This window comes from Mobula hypostoma, chromosome X1 (assembly GCF_963921235.1).
Source record: "Mobula hypostoma chromosome X1, sMobHyp1.1, whole genome shotgun sequence".
Lineage (NCBI taxonomy): Eukaryota > Metazoa > Chordata > Chondrichthyes > Myliobatiformes > Myliobatidae > Mobula > Mobula hypostoma.
In genome coordinates, this window is record NC_086128.1 from 66,865,535 (window position 1) to 66,886,029 (window position 20,495).

A 20,495-nucleotide genomic window follows, 5' to 3' on the forward strand; every position below is an offset into this window, starting at 1 on the left:
CCCGATGTTGGGGAGGTCTAGAACGAGGGGTCACAGTTTGAGGATAGAGGGGAAGCCTTTTAGGACCGAGGTTAGGAAAAACTTCTTCACACAGAGAGTGGTGAATCTGTGGAATTCTCTGCCACAGCAAACTGTTGAGGCCAGTTCATTAGCTATGTTTAAAAGGAAGTTAGATATGGCCCTTGTGGCTACAGGGGTCAGGGGGTATGGAGGGAAGGCTGGGTTCTGAGTTGGATGATCAGCCATGATCATAATAAATGGCGGTGCAGGCTCGAAGGGCCGAATGGCCTACTCCTGCACCTATTTTCTATGTTTCTATGTTTCTATGTTTCTATTACCGGGAGAAGGCAGGAGAATGGGGTTGAGAGGGATAATAAATCAGCCATGATGGAATGGCAGAGCAGACTCGATGGGCTGAATGGCCTAATTCTGCTCCTATGTCTCGTGGTTAAAGACATGATTTGGGTGCCTCCTCAAAAAGGCAACATCTGTCATTGAGACACCCGCCACCTTGAACACACCCTGTTTTCATTGCTACCACCAGGGAGGAGGTACAGGAGCCTGAAGACACACACTCAATGATTCAGGAACAGCTTCTTCCCCTCTGCCATCAGGGAGGAGGTACAGGAGCCTGAAGACACACACTCAACGATTCAGGAACAGCTTCTTCCCCTCCGCCATCAGGGAGGAGGTACAGGAGCCTGAAGACACACACTCAGCGATTCAGGAACAGCTTCTTCCCCTCTGCTATCAGATTTCTGAATGGACAACGAGCTCGGGTGCCTTGGATTTCTGCACACAGTACTGTATTGGTCAATGTGGAGCGGAGAGCGAGTTTGCAAATCTGGCGGGAGCAAAGGATGTTGGGAGTTGCGAGGGTGGGGCACCACGGGAGGGGTGTGGGGACAGGTGGCAGAGAAGGAGTGTCAGGCCTTTGGGGTAGACACACTCTGCCCTAACACCAGGCAAGGTCACTTGATTCCGAACAATTAGATTATTGATCATTACAGAATGTCTCTCTGGTGCTTCCCACTCCCTCCCCTCTCTCCCTTCTCCCTTTTACCAACCATGATTCCCCTCTCCCTGTCCCCCTTCCCACTCTCAGTCCACAATAGAGACCCAAATCAGAATCAGGTTTATCATCACTCACGTATGTCATGAAATTTATTTATTTTTGAGGCAACAGTACAGTGCAATATATAGAATTACTACAGTATTGTGCAAAACTCTTAGGCACTATATATAAAAATATATGTTTATATATAGTAAACTAATATATATATATATATGCACAGTATATATAGTATACTATATATAGACTTTTGCACAGTGCTGTTTGTATTTCTTAGTGTAATTTATCATTATAAATTATAATTATAATTTATTATATTATTATGCCAGAAAACAATGCATTTCATGACATATATCAGTGATATTAAACCTGATTGTATGTCTGATTGGTGTTGGGGCATATTCTGGAGGTGGGGGCGTAGAGCAAATATTAACCTCAACAGCAACCAACCAACAGATCTGAATGTGGATTGGAGATGGAATTTGAAGTGCAGCTCCGAACAGTAACTTGCAGACCAGGAAACAGCCGCTTCACTGATACACGCCTGCCTATGCATGAATGCGGTCAACACTCCATTGCATGAATAGGACTTGGAGACCACAGCACTTAGAGTAAATTATAACACCCAGGAGATGTCCAATTAACTGAAATGCTTGCATAAGCATGAATGCAATCAGAATTAGATTTATTACCACTAGCATGAAATTTGTTAACTTAGCAGCAGTTCAATGCAATACATAATATAGAAGAAAAAAATAAAAATAATAATAATAAGTAAATCAATTGCAGTATGTGTATATTGAATAGATTAAAAATCATACACAAACAGAAATAATATATATTAAAAAACTGAGGTAGTGTTCAAGGGTTCAATGTCCACTTAGGAATCGGATAGCAGAAAGGAAGAAACTGTTCCTGAATCGCTGAGTGTGTGCCTTCAGGCTCCTGTACCTCCTCCCGGATGGTAACAGTGAGAAAAGGGCATGCCCTGGGTGCTGGAGGCCCTTAATAATGAATGCTGCCCTTCTGAGGCACTGCTCCTTGAAGATGTCCTGGGTACTTTGTAGGCTAGTACCCAAGATGGAGCCGACTAAATTTATGACCCTCTGAAGCTTCTTTCAGTCCTGTGCAGTAGTTTCAACCTCCATACCAGACAGTGATCCAGCCCGTCAGAATGCTCACCATGGTACATCTATAGCAGTTTTGAATGTATTTGTTGACATACCAAATCTCTTCAAACTCTTAATGAATTATAGTCGCTGCCTTGCCTTCTTTATAACTGCATCGATATGTTGGGACCAGGTTAGGTCCTCAGAGATCTTGACACCCAGGAACTTGAAGCTGCTCACTCTCTCCACTTCTGATCCCTCTATGAGGATTGGTATGTGTTCCTTCGTCTTACCCTTCCTGAAGTCCACAATCAGCTCTTTCATCTTACTGACGTTGAGTGCCAGGTTGTTGCTGTGGCACCATTCCACTAGTTGGCATATCTCACTCCTGTACGCCCTCTCGTCACCACCTGAGATTCCACCAACAATGGTTGTATCGTCAGCAAATTTATAGATGGTATTTGAGCTGTGCTTAGCCACACAGTCATGGGTATACAGAGAGTAGAGCAGTGGGCTAAGCACACACCCCCGAGGTGCGCCAGTGTTGATCATCAGCGAGGAGGAGATGTTATCACCAATCCGCACAGATTGTGGTCTTCCAGTTGGGAAGTTGAGGATCCAATTGCAGAGGGAGGTACAGAGGCCCAGGTTCTGCAACTTCTCAATCAGGATTGTGGGAATGACGGTGTTAAATGCTGAGCTACAGTCGATGAACAGCATCCTGACGTGGGTGTTTGATGGGAATCAACCCTCCATTGCATTGAATGATTCAGAGACCACAGTACTTAACGCTCATTTCAGGTGCGTTGGTGGCAAGACCCAACAATTTGAAAAATTACATGCAACTCAAATGAAGCACAATAAGGGCAGTGCAACTATAGAAATTGTCCTGTTACCTTTCTTCTTTAACATATAAAATGTGCTGTCGGGCCTCCACCCCTCCCCCCCCTCCCCCTTCCCCCCTTCTCCACCTCCCCCCTTCCTCAGATCTGTCACCATTAGTACAGCTGTTACCCAAAGAATGATTTCTATATGTAACGCTGAGGGCTATTGACTCACGTTTGTCTCGGGGAAACCCCGTCCGCCCGCCAAACCAGGTCTCACGTTTGTGTAGGTGCTGTGTACAAACTCACACGTAAAATATCAGACAGCACACAAGCTACGATTAACTGATTACTCATCATAAATCTTAATATGACTATGTGGTTAATAGAGGTACAAATACAAAAAAGGAAAGAAAAAGGTGCCAAAACTTCAACCAATTCATGCAGAACCGTTGGAGCCCAATTAACGGAGTCTTCTCTCCACCATTCGATCTCCTCCGAATTCCTCGACCCTCTGACTGGGACCAACCACGTTGGTCTACCAGAGCGCGTCCAGCACGTCCTTCCTCGCTGAAAACTCCCCAAGCCGGCGCAAACTAACAGCTTTCACACAGACAGAAAGAATAACATCTCTTCCATTGGTCAGCAAATGAATGCAAGACCCGTTATCACTAATTGTAACCCAAACATGCTGCTACAGAGAATGAAGAAGCCATTTCATTTTAACACTACAGAGAAGCCGTTTCATTATTAGCAGTTAGTATTATATAACCGTATAACAATTGCAGCACGGAAACAGGCCATCTCGGCCCTTCTAGTCCGTGCAGAATTCTTACTCTCACTAGTCCCACTGACCTGCACTCAGCCCATAACCCTCCATTCCTTTCCTGTCCATATAGCCGTCCAACTTAACTTTAAATGACAACATCGAACCTGCCTTAACCACTTCTGCTGGAAGCTCGTTCCACACAGCTACCACTCTCTGAGTAAAGGAGTTCCCCTTCATGTTATCCCTGAACTTTTGCCCTTTAACTCTCAACTCATGTCCTCTTGTTTCAATCTCCCCCACTCTCAATGGAAAAAGCCTATCCACGTCAACTCTATCAATCCCCCTCATAATTTTAAACACCTCTATCAAGTCCCCCCTCAACCTTCTACGCTCCAAAGAATAAAGACCCAACTTGTTCAATCTTTCTCTGTAACTTAGGAGATGAAACCCAGGCAACATTCTAGTAAATCTTCTCTGCTCTCTCTATTTTGTTGACATCTTTCCTAATAATATTACGTTAATATTACTGAGAACCTTACATATAGATGGTTTTGTCAATAGTTTCAAAGAGTTTTAATATTGTAGCTGTGTGAATTACCAAAAAAGAACTCCAGTGAATATAATATTGGGTCATGTTTTTGTTGTAAGAACTCTGTGTGTGTGTGTGTGTGTGTGTGTGTGTGTGTGTGTGTGTGTGTGTGTGTGTGTGTGGGGGGGGGTGGAATATAGAGCACAACAGAACAGAAACAGGCCCTTTGGCCCATCTAGTCCATGCTGGACTGTTATTTTGCCTACCTTCATCCAGACCACAGTCCTCCATACCCCATTTACTGATCCAAGCTTCTCCTAAATGTTAAAATGGAACCCGCATCCACCACTTCCATTGACAGCTCACTCCACCCTCTCACTCTCTCTGAGTGAAGAAGCGCCCCCCCCTACCCCCATGCTGCCTTTAACCTGTGAGTCCCACCCAACCTCAGTGGGAAAGAGCCTCCCTGTCAATGCCCCTCATAACGTTGTAACGTTCGTCATATGACGTGGGCCCATCGTGGTCTTTCCGTGACCGTGATTGTTCTTGGCAAAGTTTTCAACACAAGTGGTTCTTCTGCGCAGTGGTTTATCCACAGAAGTAGTTTGCCATCGTGTTCTTCTGGGCAGTGACTTTACAAGACGGGCGACCCCCGCCCCCCTTAGCCATTATCAATACTCTTCAGAGAATGTCTGCCTGGCGTCAGTGGTCGCGTCACCAGGACTTGTCATCTGCACCGGCTGCTCGTATGACTGTCCACCACCTGCTCCCATGGCTTCACCTGACCCTGATCGGGGTGGGGGGGGGGGCTAAGCAGGTGCTACACCTTGCCCGAGGTTGACCTGCAGGCTAGCAGAGGGAAGGAGCCCTTCACACCTCCTTTGGTAGAGACGTGTCTCCACCTTGCTGCCCCCAGTTCTGTGTGCCTCTATCAAATCTCCCCCTTACTCGTGCACGCTCCAGGGTGTAAATACCTAACCCATTCTACCTTTCCCTACAACTCAAGGTGGAGTTGAAGTGCTTGACGTAGCAGTTCCCCAATTTACGACGGGTCTCACCAATGTAGAGGAGGCCACATTGGGAGCACCGGACGCGATAGACAACCCCAGCAGGTTCTCAGGTGAAGTGTTGCCTCACCTGGAAGGCTCTTTGGGACTGCTTTACCCTTAACCCATGACCTTCAGTCCTAGTCTCACCCAACCTCGGTGGAAAAGGCCTGCTTGCATTTACCCTATCTATGCCCCTCATAATCTTGTACACCTCCGTCAAATCACCCCTCACTCTCCTACGCCCCAGTCCTAACCTATTCAACCTCTCACTATACTTCACGTCCTCAATTTCCTTGTAAATTTGGCCCCGGACGGTTAGAGGATGGGTCTGTGGTAAAGAAGGCAAATGAAATGTTGGCATTTATTTCAAGGGGGGAATAGAGTATACAAGCAAGGAAAGGATGCTGAGCCTTTATAAGACACTAGTCAGGCCCCACTTGGAGGATTGTCAATGGTTTTGGGCCCCATATCTCAGAAAGGATGTGTTGTTATTGGAGAGAGTCCGGAGGAGGTTCATGAGGATGATTCCGGGAATGAAAGGGTTAACATATGAGGAGCTTTGTGCCTGTACTCACTGGAATTTAGAAAAATATGTGGGGATCTTGGAGCTATGATGTTGTGGCCATTACAGAGGCTTGGATGGCTTAGGGGCAGGAATGGTTACTTCGAGTGCCAGGCTTTAGATGTTTCAGAAAGGACAGGGAAGGAGGCAAAAGAGGTGGGGGCATGGCACTGTTGATCAGAGATAGTGTCACAGCTGCAGAAAAGGAGGAAGTCATGGAGGGGTTGTCTACAGAGTCTCTGTGGGTGGAAGTTAGGAAGCGGTCAATAACTCTACTGGGTGTTTTTTATAGACCACCCAATAGTAACAGGGACATCGAGGAGCTGATAGGGAGACAGATCCTGCAAAGGTGTAATAATAATCAGGGATCTGTACTGGGTCCAATGTTGTTTGTTATATACATTAATGATCTGGATGTTGGGGTGGTAAATTGGATGAGTAAGTATGCAGATAGGTGCATACCTATCTGTAGTATCTTAGTATGCAGATACTAAGATAGGTGGAGTTGTGGATAATGAAGTAGGTTTTCAAAGCTTGCAGAGAGATTTAGGCCAGTTAGGAGAGGGTGTGGAAAGTTGGCAGATGGAGTTTATTGCTGATAAATGTGAGGTGCTCCATTTTGGTAGGACTAATCAAAATAGGACATACATGGTTAATGGCAGGGCATTGAAGAATGCAGTAGAACAGAGGGATCTAGGAAGAATGGTGCATAGTTCCCTGAAGGTGGAATCTCATGTGGATAGGGTGGTGAAGAAAGCTTTTGGTATGCTGGCCTTTATAAATCAGAGCATTGAGTATAGGAGTTGGGATGTAATGTTGAAATTGTACAAGGCATTGGCGAGGCCAAATTTGGAGTATTGTGTACAGTTCTGGTCACTGAATTATAGGAAAGATGTCAACAAAATAGAGAGAGTACAGAGAAGATTTATTAGAATGTTACCTGGCTTTCATCACCTAAGTTACAGAGAAAGGTTGAACACGTTGGGTCTTTACTCTTTGGAACGTAGAAGGTTGAGGGGGGACTTGATAGAGGTATTTAAAATTATGAGGGGGATAGATAGAGTTGACGTGGATAGGCTTTTCCATTGAGAGTGGGGGAGATTCAAACAAGACGACATGAGTTGAGAGTTAAAGGGCAAAAGTTTAGGGGTCACATGAGGGGCAACTTCTTTACTCAGAGATTGGTAGCTGTGTGGAACGAGCTTCCAGCAGAAGTGGTTGAGGCAGGGTCGATGTCATTTAAAGTTAAATTGGAGAGCTATATGGACAGGAAAGGAATGGAGGGTTATGGGCTGAGTGTAGGTCGACGGGACTAGGTGAGAGTAAGCACTCAGCATGGACTAGAAGGGTCGAGATGGCCTGTTTCCGTGCTGTAATGGTTATATGGTTGTGGTGGGAGATTTTAGTTTCCCAAATATCAATTGGCATGTCCCCAGAGTGAGGGGTTTAGATGGGGTAGAGTTTGTTAGGTGTGTTCAGGAAAGTTTTTTGACACGATAAGCCTACAAGAGGAGAGGCTGTACTTGATCTGGTATTGGGAAATGAACCCGGTCAGGTGTCAGGTCTCTCAGTGGGAGAGCATTTTGGAGATATTGATCACAATTCTATCTCCTTTACTGTAGCATTGGAGGGGGATAGGACCAGACAAGTTAGGAAAGCATTGAATTGGAGTAAGGGGAAATATGAGTCTATCAGGCAGGAACTTGGAAGTATAAATTGGGAACAGATGTTCTCAGGGAATTGTATGAAAGAAATGTGGCAAATGTTCAGGGGATATTTGCGTGGAGTTCTGCATAGGTATGCCCCAATGAGACAGGGAAAGGATGGTAGGGTACAGGAACCGTGGAGTACAAAAGCTGTTGAAAATATAGCCAAGAAGAAAAGAAGAGCTTATGAAAGGTTCAAAAAACTAGGTAATGATAGAGATCTAGAAGATTATAAGGCTAGCAGGAAGGAGCTTAAGAAAGAAATTAGGAGAGCTAGAAGGGGCCACGAGAAGGCCTTGGTGGACAGGATTAAAGAAAATCCCAAGGCATTCTACAAGTATATGAAGAGCAAGAGGATAAGATGTGAGAGAATTGGACCAATCAAGTGTGACAGTAGAAAAGTGTGTATGGAACCGGAGGAGATAGCAGATGTACTTATAGAGTACTTTGCTTCAGTCTTCACTAAGGAAAAGGACCTTGGCGATTGTAGGGATGACTTGCAGTGGACTGAAAAGCTTGAGCGTGTAGATATTAAGGAAGAGGATGTGCTGGAGCTTTTGGAAAGCATCAAGTTGGATAAGTCACCGGGATCGGACGAGATGTACCCCAGGCTACTGTGGAAGGCAAGGGAGGAGATTGCTGAGCCTCTGGCGATGATCTTTGCATCATCAATGGGGACGGGAGAGGTTCTGGAGGATTGGAGGGTTGTGGATGTTGTTACATTATTCAAGAAAGGGAGCAGAGATAGCCCAGGAAATTATAGATCAGTGAGTCTTACTTCAGTGGTTGGTAAGTTGATGGAGAAGATCCTGAGAGGCAGGATTTATGAACATTTGGAGAGGCATAATATGATTAGGAATAGTTAGCATGGCGTTGTGAAAGGCAGGTCGTGCCTTACAAGCCTGATTGAATTTTTTGAGGATGTAACTAAGCACATTGATGAAGGTAGAGCAGTAGATGTAGTGTATATGGAATTTAACAAGGCATTTGATAAGGTACCCCATTCAAGGCTTATTGAGAAAGTAAGGAGGCATGGGATCCAAGGGGACATTGCTTTGTGGATCCAGAACTGGCTTGCCCACAGAATGCAAAGAGTGGTTGTAGACGGGTCATATTCTGCATCGAGGTCAGTGACCAGTCGTGTGCCTCAGGGATCTGTTCTGGGACCCCTACTCTTCGTGATTTTTATAAATGACCTGGATGCGGAAGTGGAGGGATGGGTTAGTAAATTTGCTGATGACACAAAGGTTGGGGGTGTTGTGGATAGTGTGGGGGGCTGTCAGAGGTTACAGCGGGACATTGATTGGATGCAAAACTGGGCTGAGAAGTGGCAGATGGAGTTCAACCCAGATAAGTGTGAGGTGGTTCATTTTGGTAGGTCAAATATGATGGCAGAATATAGTATTAATGATAAAACTCTTGAGGATCAGAGGGATCTTGGGGTCCGAGTCCATAGGACACTCAAAGCTGCTACACATGTTGACTCTGTGGTTAAGAAAGCATACGGTGTATTGGCCTTCATCAATCGTAGGATTGAGTTTAAGAGCTGAGAGTCAATGTTGCAGCTATATAGGACCCTGGTCAGACCCCACTTGGAGTACTGTGCTCAGTTCTGGTCGCCTCACAACAGGAAGGATGTGGAAACCATAGAAAGGGTGCAGAAGAGATTTACAAGGATGTTGCCTGGATTGGGGAGCGTGCCTTATGAGAACAGGTTGAGTGAACTCGGCCTTTTCTCCTTGGAGCGACGGAGGATGAGAGGTGACCTGATAGAGGTGTATAAGATGATGAGAGGCATTGATCGTGTGGATAGTCAGAGGCTTTTTCCCAGGGCTGAAATGGCTGGCACGAGAGGACACGATTTTAAGGTGCTGGGGAGTAGGTATAGAGGAGATGTCAGGGGTAAGTTTCTTACGCAGAGAGTGGTGAGTGTGTGGAATGGGCTGCCGGTGATGGTGGTGGAGGTGGATACGATAGGGTCTTTTAAGAGACTTCTGGACAGGTACATGGAGCTCAGAAAAATAGAGGGCTATGTGTGAAGCCTAGGCAATTTCTAAGGTAAGGACATGTTCGGCACAGCTTTGTGGACCGAAGGGCCTGTATTGTGCTGTAAGTTTTCTATGTTTCTATCCCATTGAAACCTACCGAATGTTGAAAGGACTAGATGTTGAAAGGATGTGGAGAGGATGTTTTCTGTGGTGGGGGCATTCAGAACTAGAGGGCACAGCCTCAAAATTGAGTGGGCAACCTTTTTTGAAGGAAGTATTGTTTTAGCCAGAGAAGGTGGAAGTTGATCGTTTCCTGATTGGTCAGGGCATCGAAAGATATGGAGAGAAGGCAGGTGTATGGGGTTGAGTGGGATCCGGGATCGGCCATGATGGGACAGGCTCGATGGGCTGAATGGCCTAATTCTGCTCCTATGTCTATTACATAGAAAATAGAAACATAGAAAATAGGTGCAGGAGTAGGCCATTCGGTCCTTCGAGCCTGGACCGCCATTCAGTATGATCATGGCTGATCATCCAACTCAGAACCCTGTACCAGCCTTCCCTCCATACCCCCTGATCCCTTTAGCCACAAGGGCCATATCTAACTCCCTCTTAAATATGGCCAGTGAACTGGCCTCAACTGTTTCCTGTGGCAGAGAATTCCACAGGTTCACCACTCTCTGTGTGAAGAAGTTTTTCCTAATCTCAGTCCTAAAAGGCTTCCCCTTTATCCTCAAACTGTGACCCCTCGTTCTGGACTTCCCCAACATTGGGAACAATCTTCCTGCATCTAGCCTGTCCAATCCCTTTAGGATTTTATACGTTTCAATCAGATCCCCCCTCAATCTTCTAAATTCCAACGAGTATAAGCCTAGTTCATCCAGTCTTTCATCATATGAAAGTCCTGCCATCCCAGGAATCAATCTGGTGAATCTTCTTTGTACTCCCTCTATGGCAAGGATGTGTTGGTCTGACACTACTGTCAAGGAATTATGGATCTATAATAAATATAAATATAATTTGTCACCAAATTACAGGAAGGATATAAATAAGGTTGAAAGAGTGCAGAGAAGGTTTACAAGGATGTTGCCGGGACTTGAGAAACTCAGTTACAGAGAAAGGTTGAATAGGTTAGGACTTTATTCCCTGGAGCGTAGAAGAATGAGGGGAGATTTGATAGAGGTATATAAAATTATGATGGGTATAGATAGAGTGAATGCAAGCAGGCTTTTTCCTCTGAGGCAAGGGGAGAAAAAACAGAGGACATGGGTTAAGGGTGAAGGGGGGAAAGTTCAAAGGGAACTTCTTCACACAGAGAGTGGTGGGAGTGTGGAATGAGCTGCCAGATGAAGTGGTAAATGTGGGCTCAGTTTTAACATTTAAGAAAAACTTGGACAGATACATGGATGGGAGGTGTATGGAGGGATATGGTCCGTGTGCAGGTCAGTGGGACGAGGCAGAAAATGGTTCGGCACAGCCAAGATGGGCCAAAAGGCCTGTTTCTGTGCTGTAGTGTTCTATGGTTCTATGGTAAATACTGTTGATTATCATATATAAACAGTATATCGCCAGATCATTTTTGTGGAGTTTCATTGTGCTCTTTCAGTCTTATCGACATCTTTCCTGTAGGTAGGTGACAAAAAACACCACACAGTACTCCAAATTGGACCGAACCCACATGCAGACTTGGGACCTCTCTGGAGGCCAGTCCTGGAGTTCGAGGCCCGTGCGGGAGTGTGTGGACTGGGTGGTGGTGGGGTGGGGGGGTAGTGGAAAGAGGCTTGTTCTGGTTGTTACTGTTGCTGGTGGACGTGTATTGTTGGCGCTGGAACGTGTGCCCCCGCCCCCCCGGCACATTCTCAGGTCGCGTTGGGACATTAACGCGTACCATTGGACGTTTCGATGTACCTGTGACAGATAAATGGATCTGTATACCAGGCGTAAGGATTTAATATTCTCCGCCAGTCTTTGTAATCTCCTCTGTCCCTGCCAAATCCCTCAATGACCCCAGCTGAGGCCCCCCCCCCGGACTCATATTTAATCCAAATTTAATCCCAAAGTGATCACCTGTCAGCTTGTCCTCCTGCCCCTCCCCACCCACCCACCTACCTTCCCCCTCAGCTGGTCTCACCTGTCATCTGTCAATTTGTCCTCCTTCCCCCCCCCACCCACCCTCCCTCCCCCCCCCTCACCTGGTCTCACCTGTCACTTGTCAGCTTGTCCTCCTCCCCCTCCTTCCCCCTCACCTGGTCTCACCTGTCAGCTTCTCCTCCTCCCCCTCCCCCACCCACCCACCCACCCACCTTTCCTCTCACCTGGTCTAACCTGCCACCTGTCAGCTTGACCTCCTGCCCCTCCCCCACTCACCCACCTTCCCTCTCACCTGGGAGGTGACAGGTGAGACCAGGTCACCTGTCAGCTTGTGCTCCTGCCCCCTCCACCCACCTTCCCCCTCACCTGGTCTCACCTGTCACCTGTCAGATCGTCACTCTCTCCTCTCTGTCTGCTTTTTCCCCTCTTCTCTCTCCCTATTCTCCTCACCTGCCAACATCTCCCTCCGGTGCTCCTCGTTCTTCCCTTTCTCCCATGGTTAGCTCTCCTCTCCCTGTCAGATTCCTCCTTCTTCAGCCCCTTTTCCTTTTCCACCAATCACCTCCCAGCTTCTTACTTCATCACCCATCCACCCACCTTCGCCCCTCGCCTATCATCTGCCATCTTGTACTCCTCCCCTACCCTCCCACCTTCCTACTCTGGTTTCTTCCCCCTTTCTTTTCCAGTCCTGATGAAGGGTCTCGGCCTGAAATGTCAACAGTTTATCTCCCTCCACAGATGCTGCCTGACCTCCTGTGTTCCTCCAGCATTTTTCATATATGTGTGTGTGTGTGTGTGTGTATATTAGAAACATAGAAAACCTATAGCACAATACAGGCCCTTCGGCCCACAAAGCTGAGCCAAACATGTCCTTAACTGAGAACTACCCAGGCTTACCCATAGCCCTCTATTTTTCTCAGCTGCATGTACCTATCCAAAAGTCCTTTAAAAGACCCTATCGTATCCTCCTCCACCACCGTCACCAGCAGCCCGCTCCACGCACTCTCCACTCGCTGCGTAAAAAACTTACCCCTGACATCTCCTCTGTACCTACTTCCAAGCACCTTAAAACTGTGTTATTGGGGAGAGCTCAGGATGTTTTCTAACATAAACACAAAAGATTCTGCAGATGCCGGGAACCCAGAGCGACACACTCTGAGGTCAATCTAACCCCTCCCTTTTACGTAGGTCTCCCGTTTTTCTACCATCCATGAGCCTATCTGAGAGTTTCTGAAATGTCCCTAGAGTATCCGCTTCTATCACCATCCCCGGCAGTGCGTTCCATACACCCACCACTCTCTATATGTTTAAAAAAACATCTCTCCCCCCCCCCCACATACTTTCCTTCAATCACCTTAAAATTATGCCTGCAGTATTAGCCGTTTCCGCCCTGGGAAAAGGTGGCTGGCCATCCACCCTGTCTCTGCCTCCTATCAGACCAGTACACAAAAGTAGACAAGATTGTGCAAAATAGACAGACTGTGACCCTCTCACCGTAGGCTTGCAATGAGTTAACCTTAACCATGACGGAACTCTACAATGCATGGGATGATGGTGGAAGGGCCATTTCAGTCAATAAATGGTTCCCAGAGGAGCCACCAAAACATAAAACATGAAACTCATAAAACATGTTTCTTCTGAAGGAAAGTAAGACTATTAGATTAGATTAGATTATGAAGACACGCAGTCCTCTTTTATTGTCATTTAGTAATGCATGCATTAAGAAATGATACCATATTTCCTCCAGTGTGATATCACAAAACACAGGACAGACCAAGACTGAAAAAACTGACAAAACCACATAATTATAACATATAGTTACAACAGTGCAACAATGATGAGGAAGTCCATGAGCACAGTAAGAGTTCAAAGTCTTTCAAATGTCCCACATCTCACGCAGACAGGAGAAGGAAGATAAACTCTCCCTGCCATGCCCGACCACAGTCCGACTCTGAGTCGTCCGAAAACTTCAAGCTCTGATCAGGCCTCCAACACCGAGTACTGAGCACCATCTCTGCCGAACGATTCGACCTCCTTCTCGGTCGCCAACAGCAGGCAAAACTAAGGATTTTGAGGCCTTCCCTCTGGAAGATTCCCGACCACGCAGTAACGACAGCAGCGAATGGGGGTTTCAGACAATTTCTCCAGAAGTTCCTCTGTGTTTTCACGTCTATCTCCATCAAATCAGAATTGTCCATGGTCCCGATTTAACAGATATGATATCATCACGAAAATATTACCGGCTGAACACTGGTACGCCCATGCAAATTTAATGCGTGCCAAGGCTGCAATAAAATTGGCTCACGGCAGTATAATCTCAGATTGAAATTGTATTGATAAAATATTTTAAAACGGTAGTAAACAAAGTAATGCTATATAATACTTTATAAGAGAAAAGGGCCCATCAATCTATCGTGTGTATGCAATTGTTGGATCTCGCTGTTGCGTGATCAATCCCGTTTGCTTCATTCACTTTTACTCGCGGTACTGAACGGGTTTTTGCGCTGAGAAATCAGTGCGAGAAAGTTTAAAAAAAAAAGAAATCTACGGCAAAAGTCGGTGGAACTTTCTCCCGATGCCGTGTGCTCGCTGTCAAACTGAAAGTTACCCGCACATTCTCCACCTGCAGGAGGACTTCCCGACATCTGTACCTGTGCTTTCCAAGTTTGGCACGTTTTGCCACGTTCTTGTGCCATTATCTCTCGAAAACCCATTCGATCCTGCGCTTCCTGTAGAAAAATGCCTACCCCTTCTTTTCCCGTGCTATTTAAAAAAAAATGTTAACAAGAAAAATCCTGTTGGCTAATCCGACAAGGTTAACTGATTAATCGACTGAAATTAAATCTTAAACAATAAAAATGAAATACTCAATTGTATGATGTAACTAAAGATGACATTATATAAAATTTATATAGATTTTAAATAGATTTGTGCTTTGAGGAGATGTGCAAGAAAATAAAATGTCCAACAGCAAATTAATGAGATGAAGCATGTTCTTAAAACTGGGCATTACACAAGCAAAAAATAATACTGACAAGAACATGAGGTACAGAGTCCTTGAAAGTGAGTCTGTAGGTTGTGGACTCAGTTCAGTGTTGAGGTGAGTGAAGTTATCCCCTCCGGCTCAGGAGACTGATGGCTGAGGGGTAATAACTGTCCCTGAACCTGGTGATGTGGGTCCTGGGGCTCCTGCACCTCCTTCCTGATGGTTGAGGGGTAATAACTGTTCCTGAACCTGGTGGTATGGGTCCTGAGGCTCCTGTACCTCCTTCCTGATTGTTGAGGGGTAATAACTGTTCCTGAACCTGGTGATGTGGGTCCTGGGGCTCCTGCACCTCCTTCCTGATGGTTGAGGGGTAATAACTGTCCCTGAACCTGGTGATGTGGGTCCTGGGGCTCCTGCACCTCCTTCCTGATGGTTGAGGGGTAATAACTGTCCCTGAACCTGGTGGTGTGGGTCCTGGGGCTCCTGCACCTCCTTCCTGATGGTTGAGGGGTAATAACTGTCCCTGAACCTGGTGGTGTGGGTCCTGGGGCTCCTGTACCTCCTTCCTGATGGTTGAGGGGGTAATAACTGTTCCTGAACCTGGTGGTGTGGGTCCTGAGGCTCCTGTACATCTTTCCTGATGGTTGAGGGGTAATAACTGTTCCTGAACTTGGTGGTGTGGGTCCTGAGGCTCCTGTACATCTTTCCTGATGGTTGAGGGGTAATAACTGTCCCTGAATCTGATGGTATGGGAGCTGAGGCATCTGGTGGTTGAGGGGGTAATAACTGTTCGTGAACCTGGAGGTGTATGTCCTGAGGCCTCAGTACCTCCAGCTCGACGGTAATAGCAAGAAGAGATCATGGTGTCGATGGTGGGGGGTCCTTGAGGATGGATGCTGTTTCCTTGCGGCAGCGCTCCATGTAGATGTTCTCCTCAATGGCGGGGAGGGCTTTGCCCGGGTTGGGCGGGGCCTCGTCCACCTGTAGACATCCCCGTTCTTGGGCATTGGCCGTTTCCGTCCCAGAGCAGGACGCAACCAACCTGGTTTCGCTCGGCCAAGCGTCTTAGAGGAGCCGGCCTGAAGTTTCGGATGACTTTGCTGAAAACTTCTGAGGAAGTACAGGGGTCAGTAAAATATCAATACACCCGGCCGGGAGAAAACAGGTGAACAGGGTCGCGAGAAGCGAGCGGGTCCTCGGCTGGCGGAGGTCCCCGGTGGGCTCCCCTGTGCAGAGAACCTCGAGTTTCCTCAGAGGAGTTACACTCCGTGGGAGGAGGCGTCAATGACCCGCTCTTTTTGTTTTCCTGTAGCGTTTGATATTCTATGTCAAAGTCAGGTGGGAGTGGAAAGTCTTGCAATGTTTCTGCAGCGGCGGGTTTTTTTCGGAGCTGGTCACCATAGCTACAGCTCTCTGGAATCCCTGGGGCTGGACTGACTCTGTCCGGTTTGTAATTCTCTGCGCTCCCGGCCTCGACCTTGGGTCCCATCACGTCCCGGGACGGGACTGACTCTGCCCGGTTTGTAAAACTGCCTCGACCCCGGGTCCCACCAGGTCCTGTGGCGGGACTGACTCTGTCCGGTTTGTAATACTGCCTCGACCCAGCGTCCCATCACGTCCTGTGGCGGGACTGATTCTGCCCGGTTTGTAATACTGCCTCGACCCCCGGGTCCCACCACGTCTTGGGCCGCCGGACTGTTTACGCTTTTAACTCGGTGTCATGAATGCACCCCCGTGACTTCAGTTAATCCACTCCAGGCGGTTTTACTTTCAGCGCGGTGCGGGCGGGTTTACGCTGCGCAACTCTGACCCGGGAGAAAATCCTTGTTCCGCTGCTGTGGTTCACGGTTTGAACGGCAATAAACCCAAGCTGGACTTCGCCCTGATCGGAAAAGTTTTCACCGAGTTGCGGGCGGGGAACCCCCAACCTCAGCCGGCAGGTGCGCGGGTACAAAGTGGGCAGGGATGCTAGGAGAGAGAAACAGAGAGAGAGAGAGAGAGAGAGAGGCGGAGGGGAGCGGATGGAGAGATGGAGTGGGGACAGGGCGATAGAGGGAAAGAGATGGAAGAGAGGGGAGAGAGAAAGATGGAAAGAAAGAGTGGGAGGAAGTGGAGGGGAAAGAGCGAGAGAGCGAGGCGAGAGCAAGAGAGGGAAGGAAAGAATAGAACATAGAATAGTACAGCACAGTACAGGCCCTTCGGCCCACAATGTTGTGCCGACCCTCAAGCCCTGCTTCCCATATAAGCCCCCACCTTAAATTCCTCCATATACCTGTCTAGTAGTCTCTTAAACTTCACTAGTGTATCTGCCTCCACCACTGACTCAGGCAGTGCATTCCACGCACCAACCACTCTCTGAGTAAAAAACCTTCCTCTAATATCCCCCTTGAACTTCCCACCCCTTACCTTAAAGCCATGTCCTCTTGTATTGAGCAGTGGTGCTCTGGGGAAGAGGCGCTGGCTGTCCACTCTATCTATTCCTCTTATTATATTGTATACCTCTATCATGTCTCCTCTCATCCTCCTCCTCTCCAAAGAGTAAAGCCCTAGCTCTCTTAATCTCTGATCATAATCCATACTCTCTAAACCAGGCAGCATCCTGGTAAATCTCCTCTGTACCCTTTCCAATGCTTCCACATCCTTCCTATAGTGAGGCGACCAGAACTGGACACAGTACTCCAAGTGTGGCCTAACCAGAGTTTTATAGAGCTGCATCATTACATCGCGACTCTTAAATGAGAGAGAGAGAGAGAAAGAGGATGGAGGGAGAGGTGGGGGGGGGTAAGAGGGAGGGAGAGGGTGAGAGATGGACAGGAGAAGGGAGATTGAAGGATGGAGGGAGAGAGAGGGGTGATGATACAAGTGGAAGAGGAGGAGAGGGAGAGATAGAGGGGGAGAAAGAGGGGGAGGGCAAGAAAGGGGTGAGCAGGAGAGAGGGAAAGAGTGAGAGATGGAGAGAGAGAAGAATAGAGGGAGAGGGAGGTAGAGGGAGAGAGAAGGATGGAGGGAGAGGGAGGGAGAGGGGGTGAGAGGGTGGGAAAGAGGGAAGAGGGAGGTAGAGGGAGAAGGATGGAGGGAGAGGGAAGGAGGGAAAGGGTGAAGGTGGGAACAAGAGAGTACCACGCCCACAACTTACTAACCCTAACCAGTACGCCTTTGGACTGTGGGAGGAAACCGGAGCACCCTGAGGAAACCCATGCGGTCACGAGGAGAACGTTACAGACTGTTTACAGGCAGCAGTGGGGATTGGACCCGGGTCGCTAGTACGTTATGCCAAACCACAACAGTAATAATAACAATAAATAAGTAATATTGAGGACATTAGTTGTGGAGGCCGTGAGAGTGAGTCTGTAGGTTGTGGATTCAGCTGAGTGTTGAGGTGAGCAAAGTTATCCCCTCTGGCTCAGGAGCCTGATGGTTGAGGGTAATAACTGTCCCTGAACCTGGTAGTGTAGGTCCTGAGGCTCCTGTACCTCCTTCCTGATGGTTGAGGGGTAATAACTGTTCCTGAACCTGGTGGTGTGGGTCCTGAGGCTCCTGTACCTCTTTCCTGATGGTTGAGGGGTGATAACAGTTCCTGAACCTGGTGGTGTGGGACCTGAGGCTCCTGTACCTCCTTCCTGATGGTTGAAGGGGTAATAACTGTTCCTGAACCTGGTGGTGTGGGTCCTGAGGCTCCTGTACCTCCTTCCTGATGGTTGAGGGGGTAATAACTGTTCCTGAACCTGGTGGTGTGGGTCCTGAGACTCCTGTACCTCCTTCCTGATGGTTGAGGGGTAATAACTGTGCCTGAACCTGGTGGTGTGGGTCCTGAGGCTCCTGTACCTCCTTCCTGATGGGAGCAGTGAGAAGAGAGCACGACCTGGGTGGTGGGGGTCCCGGATGATGGATGCTGGTCTCTTGTGGTAGTTGTATATGCAGTGTTGTGCACTTTGGCCCGGAGGAAGGTTGTTTCGTTGTGGGGGTGTACGTGGTGATGGTTGAGTGGCACTGAACTGAACTTGAAAACTTTACTCTGATCAGCAAAGTTTCATCGAGTTTCGGGCGGGAACATCCACAACTCTGCAGGTGCCTGGGTGCAAAGCGGACCGGGATGGTGGAGGGAGAGAGAAACAGACAGATGGAGAGACAGATGGGGAGAGAGGAATCTCTGTTTGGGGGGGTCATTGATGATGGGTGAGGGTGCATGATTTTGGGAAAGCTGATGCTGAGAATCCGAGTGAATGAGGAATGGGGGGAGGGGGGATGATTGGTGAGGGAAAGGCCCTTGCTCGGGACACAAAGGGACCACCTTAAATTTATTCAGATTTATTCCAAAGGCCGAGGATGTAAATACCCGCTCGGCGGTGCGCTGCCGGCCTGCCGCCGTTGTCCCAGTCAACAGCGAAGGAGGCAGGCCGGGAGGGAGGGGGAAGAGAGATGGCGGGGCCCAGGGCCCGTCCTGGGCTGGTTCCTGAACCGGCCTGAATACTGAATGGACTCGGCGGCCCGTGTGGACTCTCTCTCGGGGGGCTCTGCAGTTCCTGTCCTGTTGTGTAACATGTACGTTTTTGTCGACTGAGCCTCGTCACATCTCCCCCTTCTCCACTCACCATCCTCCCTGGCCCCCAGGGGCGAGGTCTTGGCATCTCCTGTTGGTGTCCCTGTAGCTCCGAGACGGGGTTGATCACCCCCCTGCCCAACCCCGCTCCGTCCGCGGCCGGGTCCCAGAACTTTAACCCTTTCTTAACCTTGTACCGCCAGGGAGTCAAACGCCCAAACTTCATACGCTGGCAGGAACCTGGGATCAGGTGGTCGTGACGGTCCCCCCACCCCACCCCACCCCACCCTTGGGAGGGCCGGATCGAGCAGCTGGTCTAGTGTGTAGGAAAGCAGGAGACGGGGGTGGATCCGAGACTGTAGAGGAGGGGGGCCCTGCAGAACCTACTCCCTCCCTGGCATTACAGAGGCTGCAGAGAGGAGAGGCAGCGGGACTGGTATCACCATGGCTGCTGAGCGAGTCTGCAGGCGGCCGCGGAATCAGAGGCTTGACCGCGGGGTGCGGCCAGGACACAGCCCGGGTCTGATCGGCCCTGGCTGGGTCACCCGGGCGAGGGTTTCTGTGTTGAAAGACCCGAGACCCCCCCCCCCCCCGGGGTTCCATCACTGACGATGTGTCCCAGCGTGTCTTAGGAGGTATCACAGCATCTCTCCTGCTGGGGCATTGGCGGCTTCCCCTCTCTCCTCCCCCTCTCTCTCCCCTCTCTCTCCCCCTCTCTCCCCCTTGCCCCTCCCCTCTCCCCCCTCCCCTCTCCCCTCTCCCCTCTCTTCTCTCTCCCCCTCTCACTCCCCCTCTCCTCCCTCTCCCCGCCCCTTCTCTACCCCCTGCCCCCTCTCCTCCCTCTCCCCGCCCCTTCTCTACCCCCTGCCCCCTCTCCTCCCTCTCCCTGCCCCTTCTCTACCCCCTGCCCCCTCTCCTCCCTCTTCTCCTCTCCCCTCTCCTCCTCCCTTCCTCTCCCCTCTCTCCCCCTCCCCTCTCTCCCCCTCCCCTCTCTCCCCCTCCCCCTCCTCTCTCCCTCCTCTCCCCCTCTCTCTCCCGCTCTCTCCCCCTCTTCCCCCTCTCCCCTCCCCTCCCTCTCCCTCTCCCCCTCCCCCTCTCCCCCTCCCCCTCTCCCCCTCCCCTCTCCCTCTTCCCCCTCTCCCCCCTCTCCCCCTCCCCCTCTCCCCCCTCTCCCCCCCTCTCCCCCTTCTCCCCCTCTCCCCCCTCTCCCCCTCTCCCCCTCTCCGCCTCTCCCCCTCTCCCCCTCTCCCCCTCTCCCCCTCTCCCCCTC

General features: G+C 49.1%; 1 protein-coding gene across 1 annotated transcript in view; it reads left to right on the forward strand.

Moving 5' to 3' along the window:
- Nucleotides 1–1,719, forward strand: part of LOC134340210 (uncharacterized) — an 82,718-nt gene extending 80,999 nt beyond the window's left edge. The window contains exon 5 of the mRNA XM_063037186.1: nucleotides 1,529–1,719. Within this exon, the coding sequence (XP_062893256.1) occupies nucleotides 1,529–1,655 (127 nt within the window). The 3' untranslated portion in view covers nucleotides 1,656–1,719. The remainder of the gene's footprint in view (nucleotides 1–1,528) is intronic.
- Nucleotides 1,720–20,495: the final 18,776 nt, after the last annotated feature.